General features: G+C 42.7%; 1 protein-coding gene across 3 annotated transcripts in view; it reads left to right on the forward strand.

Annotated features, from left to right (window-relative positions):
• LOC120517183 (ICOS ligand-like) overlaps positions 1 to 12310 on the forward strand; it is a 90384-nt gene that overhangs the window by 31133 nt on the left and 46941 nt on the right. Inside the window, exons 1-3 of one of the 3 annotated variants that reach the window (XM_039739365.1) lie at positions 5279 to 5397; positions 9519 to 9581; positions 11248 to 11586. The exons of the other annotated variants lie outside the window; for them this stretch is intronic. Of the exons in view, the coding sequence (XP_039595299.1) occupies positions 9524 to 9581; positions 11248 to 11586 (397 nt within the window). The 5' untranslated portion in view covers positions 5279 to 5397; positions 9519 to 9523. Of the gene's footprint in view, positions 1 to 5278; positions 5398 to 9518; positions 9582 to 11247; positions 11587 to 12310 lie in introns of those variants that run through there. 3 annotated transcript variants of the gene reach the window in all.

Here is a 12310-nt window from a genome sequence, read left to right on the forward strand (position 1 = left end):
GATCTCGATCTCCAGATCACTTGCATCAAAATCGAGTCTGACAAGACAGAGTCCAAGTCAAAATAATAAAATATATGCAGAAAAGTCGTCAACACCAGTATTTGTCTTTGCATATTCGCTTCACTCTCTGCCAGACGTCAGTGCCATTCTAGATATTAGTTACTCTCTGCCACTCACGCACACTTAGGGATCTGGCGTCAAGTCAACGAGTCTAACGGTCCTCCAAATAAGGAGGGTCTACCTATAACGTAACGGTGACAGTTGTCGATGTTTACAGCGGATTATCTCCCTCTACCCGTGGTCAACTTCCCCTCGAACACTGGTGTCGACAAAATTCGACATTGGCCTGGAAAAATAGTTAAAGTTTGCGCAGGTCTTGCCCTGACTTGCCACCTTTGCCATTTAAAGGAGAGTGCCACTCAATAAGGACATGTTGGTAATGTCAGGAGCTTCTCACTGATTTAGTTGGACAGTCTAAGGGACCGAGAGGAGAACAGAAATTCAAGTATCGCCAACTTACAGCGACAAAGGCAGTGTGCCTATGGACACTACTTTGCATGATGACTTTCAAGTCTGGGCTCTTATCTTTTATATAAATGTTTAAGCGTGGAAGTGAGTGTGCCTGTCTGTCTGTCCGGCCCGGAAGTGCGAGGCTACAGCATGACGCTCAGACATTCAGATATATAAGATGGGCGAGATTATTTAAGGCTTTATAAACCATAAGCAGAATTTTAAAGTGCAATCCTGAAATGACACAGGTAACCAGTGTAGTGACATTAAAACTGGAGAGATGTGCTCGGATTTTCTTTTAAGATTCTAGCAGCTGCATTCTGCACTCGTTGCAGTCGATTTATGTCTTTTGGGTGGTCCTGAGGAGAGCGTTACAGTAATCTAGTCGACTGAAAACAAAAGCATGGACTCATTTCTCAGCATCTTTCACTGCTTGTCCTCAAAACGAAACTGCATTTCAATTTTCTTTCTGATGATTTCAATAGTGTCGAGGAGACCAGGCTTAATACAGCACATGCTTACACAGCTAGTCTTATATATAAACTTGAACGTGTGGAAGTGTTTCTGTCTGTCTGTGTGTCTGTCTGTGTGTCTGTCTGTCCAGCCCGGAAGTGTGATGCTACAGCACAAAGCTCAAAGAAAGCAACTCTGTTCCCAAAGTGAAACTGCCGAGAAAAGAGAACCCCACTTAGCGCTGATAGACAATGGAGACGAACACATCGGCAAAACAAAACCTCCAAGGAGAGAGAAACTTGCTTAGCCACCTAATGCACAACCGATGCGATTGATTGATTAAAATGCCAGAATCCATGGTTTCAAGGAGCCCAGGCTTACACAGCTAGTATATTATAATCACATTTATTATTGTACAAGTTCATACAATCTGTGACGCTAATTTATGAAAGGATTACTGTTTACCTTAATGGACAGAGTGCCATCCAGTGTGAGTATGTAAGCCTTTATTTAGTAGCTGCTGCCCTTCCATGTCATTTGCACCTTTGTCAGCTCCGCTCATCGTTAATTCTCAGTATTCAGATACAATGAAGAGAGCAAACTCCACAGTTAAAATGAAAATGACAAAATAGAGCTATGCAAGTAAAGTATCCATCCATCCACTCAATTTTAAAACCCACTTCATCCTGAGGAGGGGTGCAGGGCAGCTGGCAGGCTTCAGGCACAGGGCATGAAAAATTCCCTGGACAAGATGCCAGTCTATCGCAGGGTGGACTAACTAACATACTCACACACACACCACGATCAATTCAGCACCACCAGCCCACCTAACCTGCAGGTCTTTGGGACAACATGCACACTCCGTACAGGCAGGGCCTGGGAAATGAACTCCGGTCTTCTTACTTGTACTGCTGCACCGCCGTGCCAGTTTAAGCAAATAAAGTGATGGCAAAAGAATTGGGACACAGTGACGAAGATGTCTGTTACTTGGCTCAAACTTTACTGATTGTAATAGGAGTCGCATACAAAAAAGACTTTAGTTTGAATTATTTGAAGTCTGTAAGAACGATTTATGACTACATATTAAGCACAGAGAGGTCCTACACTTCCTTTGTACTTACCATACCATTTTGTAACTTGCTTAATCTACACTGGAGTTATGGTGGAGCTGGAGTCAATGTCAGCAAGCATCCGGCACAAGGCAGGAATAAAACCTGGACATGGCGCTAGGGTGAATACACGCACACACATGCACACATTAGAGCCATTAGGGACAATTTAGCTTTTCCAATATACCTGCCGGTCTTCAGACTGTGAGAGGAAACCCACCCAGACACGGGGAGAACATGCAGACTCAGTGCAGGGAGGACCAGGGATGCAAACCCAGGTCTCCTTAGGGCTCATTTATACTTCACACTCCCGCATCATGGCTGCCACACGTTCCCAGCATTTATTTCACGTGTCCTCTGAGCAGGTCCTCAGAAATTAACGCGACGCGCGCAAGTTGCAGTACCAGCAAAAGTCGGGCGCCGTGTGCTAAAAGTCGGAACGTGACGTCAGAGTCTCTGTTTACTATCTACATGTGACAGCAAGCCTCTGGAGATCCTTCGGGATCGATGTGCGACTTCGATGTTTGATGAAAGGTTCGATGTGGTGAAGCAAAATGCTGACATAGAAATGCATTTGTGGTGCTTTTATATTCAAGTGTCGCTTATTCCCCATTGTAATGACATGGCACATTTTAAAGGTCTAACATGCCATCTTCTGTGCTGTCTTTTTTTTTTTTTGCATCTTCACAACAGCAACAGAATGTACAGCGCTGTGTTTGAGCCACAGAGAAAAAAAAATAAAGACACAGTGAAAAGGAGTATTTTGTGATTAAAGTGTAATTTCATCTTTAATCTTGAAATGTCCACTTTAATCTGGTAGTTTACTTTATCATTAACTAGCAGGAGTACCTGGCGTTGCTCAGGAATCTATAACTGGTGAATTTCCCAAATGAAAGAAGCAGAACATAGAAATAGAACAAAGCGTGTTCTGAGTGACATTTTATTGTAATCTGTAATATACAGTAAGTGGTCATTCCAGAGTCTCTGGATACACTATACTTTTGTTCTGCCTTATGGTGTGAAAATAAACAAATTCTGAGGATTGCCCACTCTGGAACATGTCACGTAGAGTTGTCCGTATGAAAAGCATGGATTTTCCAAACTGATGCCTTTAACTTGCAGTGATTGGCCTTGAGCCTTATTAATTGACATTGCCAAAGCCAAACGAACATGAAATTGTAGTCGTTTGAAATCAAAGGGTAAATCATTCGAATCAGCGGTATTCTTGGCATGAAAACATCTTCACGTCTTGCGTAACGTTTCAGATACCCTTGAAATTGACTTTTTCTGGAATCGAAAGTGGACTTCCTAATTCTACGTCTTTTTTTCGTGGCATGGGTATATTAGCGAAAAGCAGGACAATTATAATGTGTTACATGGTACACACAGGGACCAAATGTGCAGCTAGATGGCACCACCGTTAACATCTGTTGCAACGTGTGCCATCTTGTTGATGATAAGTACAGGGACATGTGCTGTATGTTGTGTTGGTGAAAGGTGCCCTGTGCCTCAGCACAAACATTTTTCCCAACCAAACATACCCCATGACCTCCTCCTGATCACAAAGGACCCCAATGCCCAGTTTGGTGGCGATTGGACGCCGTGCAGATTTGTATGGCGGACAAACAACCATACATACTGACACGCATGAGCGCTTGGGAGCACCTTAACAATCCATTTTGCATCGTGACAAGTCCGCAGGGCAGCGGCAGCGTACTAACTCTCTCTTTGCTTCCTCAGAAAGACCGAGACGCTGCCGCAGTAAAGATCACCCAGATGACTTTAAGAGACGCACTCTTCTGGGTTCACTTCTACCCTCTGCTTCCCCTTGATGACATCATACTTCCATACTCCACCATGATTCTCCCAGTATCCCACAGTTTGATTTCCGGTCCGGCAGTATAAATTGTCCTGTCATCCCTCTTTTCAAAGTCTGATGAGTTTTGTTGAACTAAAAGACGATATTTTATTACAGTATACGGGGCTAAAACCCCAAACCTTTTTATGAGTTTTGTCTCATTATTACAATACACACATACATACATCGACTCACACACAGAACACATTCAAGTTATGATATTCGAGCGCTCTGCACATTTAGAATCCTTACATTTATACCTGATATAACTTTCATGATGAAATGGATTTAAGTACGTATGTTACATTTTACCGATAAGTCGCTAACTTCATTTAAATAACGAATACTGATAATAATAACACACATGGTGGCGGAGTGGTAGCGCTGCTGTGTCACAGTAGGGAGTCATGTCTCTGGTGTTCCCTGCCTGGAGTTTTCATGTTTTCCTTGTAGTCTTCCACAGTGTGCTCTGGTTTCCTTCCAAAGACATAAAGGTTTGGGGATTTGGTGATGTTAAAATGACGCTAGTGTGTACGTGTGCTTGTGTTCACCTTGTGAGGAACTGATGCTTCATCTAAGGATCGTTTCTGCCTCGTGCCCAATGCTAACTGGAATGAGCACATCCCTGGATAGAAGGATTTAATTATTAAACATCCATCCTTTTCAGAGATATTTTCACAACACAAAGCCGAACGTTTTCTCACCGTGATGATGTCTCGCACTGCCACCTGGAGAGATCTTCCAGATTTACATAAAGTTTGCATTCAAGTATGAACAGTAAACGCTTGTGCCCATCTGGACGCTGGCCTAACTGTTAGCAAGGCATCATCTGTTGGAATGACAGAGACATAGCAACCAGACGGACACATACGGACACATACCTTACCATAATAAGGTAGAACGGCACACCAGTGAAGTAGCTGCTCCTGCCAGAGCCATCTATGCTGGTGTCTATTTAGCACAATACTAATTATCTGTATTCAGATACAATTAAGAAAGCAAACTTCACATAGAAAGTGAAAAATAAAATATCTAAAGATACAAGATATGTTTATTTCCTATAAGTGTACATCTGATTCTACTGCACTTTTCTAAATGCGATGTAAAAGGTAAGCACTGGGCGTAGTGATTAAGGCTGTGGGCTTCAAACCCCAAGGGTGTCAGTTCCAGTCCTGCTACTGTCAGGGTGTGACCACGAGCAGGTCACGTCACCTTCCTGTGCTCCAATTAGAGCTGAGTACATCTGAAAGGTGAAAGCCACCTTGGATCAAGGGCGTCAGTCCAACAGTCGATGTAGTGACGTCTACATGGGGATTGCATTTCTCGTTTTATTTGCTGCCAGTTCACGTTTTCTCATGTCTTCCTTTGTTTGTTACAGGATGCTATTTTGCTGCCACTTTGAGGACTTTTCATTACAGTTTTCATCCTGGTTGCTGTGGTAGGAGATTTCAATGCACTGAAACGGAGGTAAATCCTTACCAGTCTGGGCTGCCTTATCCTTTATGGGATGAAAACTTGTCATTTGGCGGAGGGTCTTCTGGATGGCAGCCGAGCTGCCATTGTTGTATCCTTGTTTTAATAATGAAAATCTGGAAGATGATGAGAAAGTGGGAAGGTTTTGTGAAGCTTGTTGCAGTATGTGAATGAGTTGTGCTCAGGACATTATGGGATAGGCTTTTACCCTAGCAACCTTTTACTGGACCCAAAATAGGTGGATGGATAGATGAAAACAAATCTTGTAGAGATGTTATGAAAATGTGTAATTGCTACCAAGACATAAATTAGTTATCAGCACTGGGCCTCGGAGGGGCACGCTCAATGGGAGCCCCTGAACCCAGAGACCTGAGCTTTTTTTAAGACTGTGTGACCACACAGAAACACACACATCATGGCAGCATCACCCTCTAAAACCTGCATTGTGGGGGATTCTGGAAATGTTGCGCAGCATTGCACGACCCACAGTTCTGTGCTCAGTCAGTTGATGGACATTCGTTCTTGAGGTTTATTCTACACTCAAAGAGCAAAAGGACCACTGCACTAACACTGGGCAGGACCTCCTTTTGCCTCAGCCCTTCAAGCCTGGATTCCACATAGGCTGGTCCACGTTGTGATGATTACACCTCACAGTTTTTGCAGATTTGTAAGTTGTGAAATTTCTATTTCCAAATTTTTCTCTATTAGATGATTGGGGAGGCCACTGAAGAACACTGAACTCGTTGACATGTTCTGAATGAAGCCGATTTGAGATGACTTTGTTTTCTGACTTCATCCATTATCATACTGGAAGAAGCCATTAGAAGATAGTTAAGTTGTTGTCATGGAGAGATAGACAAGGACAGTGACAATACTCAAATAGGCCATGACATTCAAGCTATGAGTTAGTAGGCCAAGAAAGCCTGGACATTTGACACGAGGCAGGTTGGGTGCATGGATTCATGCTGTTCTGACCCTACCATCTGTGTGCCTCAGCAGAAATCGAGATTCCTCAGACCTGGCAATGTTTTCTCAGACTTCACCTGTGGAGATTTGGTGAGTCTGTGCCCACTGCAGCCTCAGCTTTCTGTCCTTGGCTCAGTGATTGGTCTTCTGTAGTTACGCATAGCCCATCCTCCTCAAGGTGCATTCTGAGATGCTTTTCTGCTGACTACTACGGTTGTACAGAGGGGTTATCTGAGTTACGTCACGTTTCTACCAGGTTGTTCCATTCTGGGTCTTCTCCTCTGACCTCTCCCTTCAACAAGGCGTTTCTGTCCACAGAACTGCCACTCACTGGATGTTCTTTGTGCTCCATACCATTCTGAGTAAACTCTTAACACTCTTGTGTTTGGAAATCCAGGGAGATCAGCCGTGACAAAATACTCAAACCAGCTCATCTGGCATTAACCATTATGCCATAGTTGACATCACTGAGATCACATTCTGAAGTTTGGTGTGAACTTGAATTGAAGCTCCTGGCCTGTATCCATAGCATTTCATGTATTTAGCTGCTGCCACATGATTGGCTGATGAGAGAACTGCATGGAGGGGCAGGTGTTCAGGCATTCCTAATAATCTGCCCACTGAGTGTATATTTCAAGCTTGGGTATCGTGAGTTCTTCAGTGCTGTAAACAGTTTAGTTATTGCCTGATGAGCACAATGTCTTAGTAATGAATCTTCTCTCCATCTCCTCACCAAACCATTCATTTTGTCGAATAACCTGAAATGCACCTTGCGTAGATTTTCATTTTCTTTGTTTCCTTCAAAAGCAGTGACAGGCACTACATGAGCGTGAATTAGAGAACACATTGTTGCCACATGTCTAATGGATCGGAACTGACATATTTTACGTCATATACTGTAGTATCGCTTGGTCATAAACACTAAGTGGGTTAGACTTGATCAGATTTTACCGCTACACGTATTCTGAAACAATTTCACTCTCCTTTTCCACAGAGCAGGTGACGTCCAAGTGACGTTTGAGCTCCACAAATGTTAGAAAATATCCTACATTTGCAACATGGGTCCTTGGAAAGAGTTTAGGTTTACAGCTCCATGATTATCGGTAAATCTTGAAAAACCAGGTCTCAGTTTTGGCTCAGACATTATTAGCATTTACAGTGGGGAAAAAAGTATCGAACGCGTCAATGTTTTTCTTAGTAAATCTATTTCTATTGGGATTATTGACGTGACATTTTCACCAGAAAAGTAACAACCCAAGTTATCCTCACATAAAAGAAATCAAAACAAATCAGTCCATAAAATCAGTGATGGTGTAATAAAGTGGAATGACACAGGGAATAAGTATTGAACACGTGAAGAAAAGGAGGTGCAAAAAGCCAAGAAACGAGCTGAAATCAATCAGAATTTAGAAAGAAATCCTGATCAATCAGTGCAAATGAATATCAGCTGCTTTAGTCCTAATTGATGGCCTATAAAAGGTTTCTCATTCCTAAGATGTCACACGAGAAGCATCTCATGATGGGTAAACGTAAAGAGCTCTCTCAAGACCTTCACAAACATACTGAAGGCATTGGTCACAGCTGAATGTTCTAGTGAGCACTGTTGGGGCCGTAATCCAGACTTGGAAAGAACATCATTTCACCATAAACCGCCACAACCTGGGGCTGCTTGCCAGTTTTCTGTCAAAAGAATATTCAGAAGAGTTGTCCAAGAGCCAAGGACCACTCGCAGAGAGCTTCAGAAAGACCTGGAATTAGCAGGTACAGTAAGTAATGCACTCCACCGCCATGGCCTCCATGCATGCTCGCTGCACAAGACTCCACTGCTGAAGAAGAAGCATGTTGAAGCTCATTTAAAACATTTGGACAAGCCAATGAAATAGTAGGAGAATAGAGTCTGGTTAGATGAGACCAAAATGGATCTCTCTGGATGTCACTGCACACCCCATGCTTGAAGGAGAAATAGCACTGCACATCACCCCAAAAACATCACACCAACAGTGGTTTGGAGGTGGGAACATCATGGTGTGGAACTGTTTGTCAGACTTCATATGATTGAAGGAAGGATGAATGGAGAATTGTAGTGTGACATTCCTGATAAGAATCTGCTGCCATCTACCAGGATGCTGAAAATGAAATGAGGGGGGACATTTCAGCAAGACAAGAATCCCAAACAGACAGCCAAGGAAACTCTCAATGGGTTTTCAGAGAATAAAGAACATCAAGCTGCTAGAATGGCCCAGTCAATCAGCCAACTTAAATCCAATTAAAAATCAATGGAAAGAACTAAAGATCAATAGAAGAGACCCCCGGAATCATCAAGATTAGAAGACATTTTGTGAGGAAGAAGTCACACCTGAGCAGTGCATGAGGCTTGTTTCTCCATCCAGGAGGCGTCTTGAAGCTGTCATTACCGACAAAGGCTCTTCTACGAACTATGAAATACATTTCGGTAAGCGTATTCAATACTCTTTCTCTGTATCATTCCACTTTATTACACATAACTTGTTTGTTTCGATTTCTTTGTGTGTGTGGATTACTTAGGTTGTTACCAACATCTGGTGAAAATTTCATGCCAATAGCCCATTAGAAATATATTTACTGAGAAAAACGTTAACACGTTCAGTGCTTATGTTCCCCACTGTATTTTACGTCATGTACTGTTGTATCACTTGGTCATAAGCAATAAGTGAGTTAGACTTGATCAGATTTTACCGCTACAGGCATTCTCAAGCAATTTCACTCTCCTTTTCCATAAAGCAAGAGTTCACAATCATCTAAAATGACTGTACGCGAGTGACGTTTGAGCTCCACAAATGTTTTATAAAATATCGTACATTTGTAACATGGGTCCATGGGAGGAGTTTAGGTTTACAGCTCCATGATTATCAGTAAATCTTGAAAAACCAGGTCGCAGTTTTGGCTCAGACATTAGCATTTAGAGGTAAGTGCAGAAGTGTATTAAAGGTCATTAAATTGATAAATAGGAACACACAGGAACAGACAGACACCGGAGACAATGGTCACCCTGTACTCTCCCCTCCTCCTCCTCCTCTGCACATGCTCACTCTTTTCAGTTGTCCTCATTTGTATTTCTCTTCTCTAAAATACTTTCATGTCACTTATTCTTAGTTTTTATTTGATTTTAGAATAAATGGCCCACATGTGGAGGAATCTCTGTCTTATTCTACTGTCACTAGCTGATGCCTATGGTGAGTACTGAATGTGATTTTATTAAGATATTCTGTATCTGTCATGGTGGGTGTTGCATTCAAGCATCTTTGTCCAATGTCTCATCGCATGACTTCTAGTCGAAGGAGATGTCAGACTTGTCGACTGAAGTGGCAGATCTTGTCAATGCCGCATGTCAATTTACATGACTAGAAATCGCAGGGCAAGACAAATGCTACTGCATGATGATTTTCTAGCACAGTTTCACATTTTCAAACTATCACGAGCTCACCTCTTCTTGTGACACTCAATAATGTGCAGCCTCACCAGATTGGTTCCTGTGGGTACTGGTTTACAGGCATGACGAGGGCAGGCACAATCTCCAGCCTTTATTTCCATTTTTATAATCTGTTGCGGTATGTAAAGAATGAGACGTCTGCCGAATGACCTGCGTTCCTTACTCTTTGTCACTGCATTATAGGCATTGTACTTCCAGAATGAGGACTCATTGGTTGCCACCTCTCGTTGTTCAGCTTTTAGAAACTTTATGGCACATGATGACTTAATTTTAAGGATAATTAATCAGTTTAGCCAGCAGCACTTTGATGAGGAGGTAGTGGTCATCTCTACTGTCACTAGGATCTGTGCTTGGTGTGGAGTTTCAGAGTTTAAGTATGTTTAAGAACGTTATAATAATTTGATGGGCTGGAATGAGACCGCTGCCCAGCTGGCAAGATCTTCTCTAGGGCAGGAATACCACCAGCATAGCAAATGGTAGAATTAGGGTCTAAATCAACCTTTAGGGTGAAGGGGGAGTCACACTGGAAGCTGAACAGGACCTGTATTTGCCATTGTGGAAGCACTGGTGTCACTAAAGTGAGGCTGTGTGTGTTCTGAGTGACCAAATGTATGACTGGGTCAGAGGGAGCCTGAAGGGCTCAGGAGGCCAGAGGGCAGGCAGAGCACCAGATGCCAGGGTTGGCCAAACCTCTACTAAGAAAGACATGGAGGCCAAGAAGGGGAATGATGGAGGTGGAAATATCTTCTAGAAGGAACACTAACTCAGAAGAGAAAAATAATACAGACTGGCCATGAAATGCGAGAGACAATCAGACCTCTTGCTTGGAGACCTTGCACTTTTAGGTGAAATGAAGGCTCATATGAGTACATGGAGACCAAGAATATGTGTGAATTTAAGGCTTAGCTTAAAGTGATGTAGGTATGGCGCTTAAAGCTACTTGACTTGCAGAGGCCAGAAGACCACAGAGTTGAGAGGAGAGTGGGACAAAAAACTCAACTGGTGTGAGGTAAAGAGAAGGAGATGGCCGGAGGAGTGAAGAGGAGGACTTCATGAAAACGATCAGCAAGTGGGCACATCATCGCACTTTAATAGAAAGGAGTTCAGATCTTTAAAAGCAGACTGAGATCTTGTTTAAAGGTGCACCACATTTTAGTTTACGGTGTCGTCTTGGTGTATTTCAGTGCCCCCATAATGTCCACCGAGAAGGCCTCTCCTGAATGACCATTTCCAGCCTTTTCTGAACCACTGCCATTAGGAGTCAAACTTACTTTTATGTATGTTTAGTGTTTTGGTGATGTTTGATTCTCATATGTTTGCCCGTGAATGTTGTTAAGTAAATCCACGTAAATCTAAAACGTTCCAGCTTCCTTCTCTTGATTTGTTGTTATCTGCTTTTCAAATTTCAGCTGAAGACTGCCTGCCTGCCATTATTGGAGAGACAGTTCAGATCCCCTGCTCTCTGCACACTACAGAGTCCTTAAAGACAGAGGACATCTCACTCGAATGGGAAACATCTAAAGGTGACATCGTTCACGCATTCGTCAAAGGAGAGGATCATCTGTCAAATCAGGACCCCCAGTTCCGAGGCCGAACGCAGCTTTTCAGATCTGAACTGTCACGTGGTAACTTCTCACTGAGCCTGTCGAACGTCTCAGCAGCTGACGTAGTCTGGTATGACTGCCGTTTTAGTAGAAGTGAGGAGGAGAGCAGCACATTTCTGTGTCATCAGTGCCTTCAGATTGCAGGTGAGGAAACCAAAACTCTTATGTCCTACAATCAACCTGATCTGTTATGGAAGTTCTTCTTATCTACCTTTAAGTTATATAAATAATAAATGGCTCATGTAATGGTTGTCCATGGGAGAGGCAGACCAGTGTCTGTCTGTCTGCTTGTTTTCTGTTTGGAATGAGGAGTTACCGGTAACTTAGTGTTTGCACCGCCGTCTTTGTCTTTATTTTGTACATCTGGCTGGTTTGGAGTCAGTCTCTTTGCAAGTAGTTAAACATGAGTAGCACCGTCATACACACAGGTGGGCCTGTCTATGTGTAGCCGTCCTCCCTCTGTCGTCCCTTTTTGTTATCACGTAGCCCCTTTTAAAGCCACTAGGCTATCCGATTCAGCTTCACAACGCCATATTTCTCCAGACTCCCACAGTCTTCCTTGTCAAGTGATTTTTAGCTTTCATCTGAAATGCACTTCTCTTTAGGACCCCTCTACGTGTATAACAGTGAAGTGTCCAGTTTATTTTCAAATAAATTCATAAATAAGAAAAAGATTTGATAAATACCCCATCATAGGAACGTTAAACGTATCTCTCTATATATAAAATCTAATGTCTGTCTGTCTGCCTTTCACGAGAGAACTACTTAATGGATTTAGATTGGGTTTTGTTCTATAATTTGCTTGAACATTCCGGATGATTTTGCGACTTCTCTCATTGCGCTAAGAATCTTTGTTTGCAGGAGTGAT

The sequence above is a fragment of the Polypterus senegalus genome, chromosome 1, assembly GCF_016835505.1.
Source record: "Polypterus senegalus isolate Bchr_013 chromosome 1, ASM1683550v1, whole genome shotgun sequence".
NCBI lineage: Eukaryota > Metazoa > Chordata > Cladistia > Polypteriformes > Polypteridae > Polypterus > Polypterus senegalus.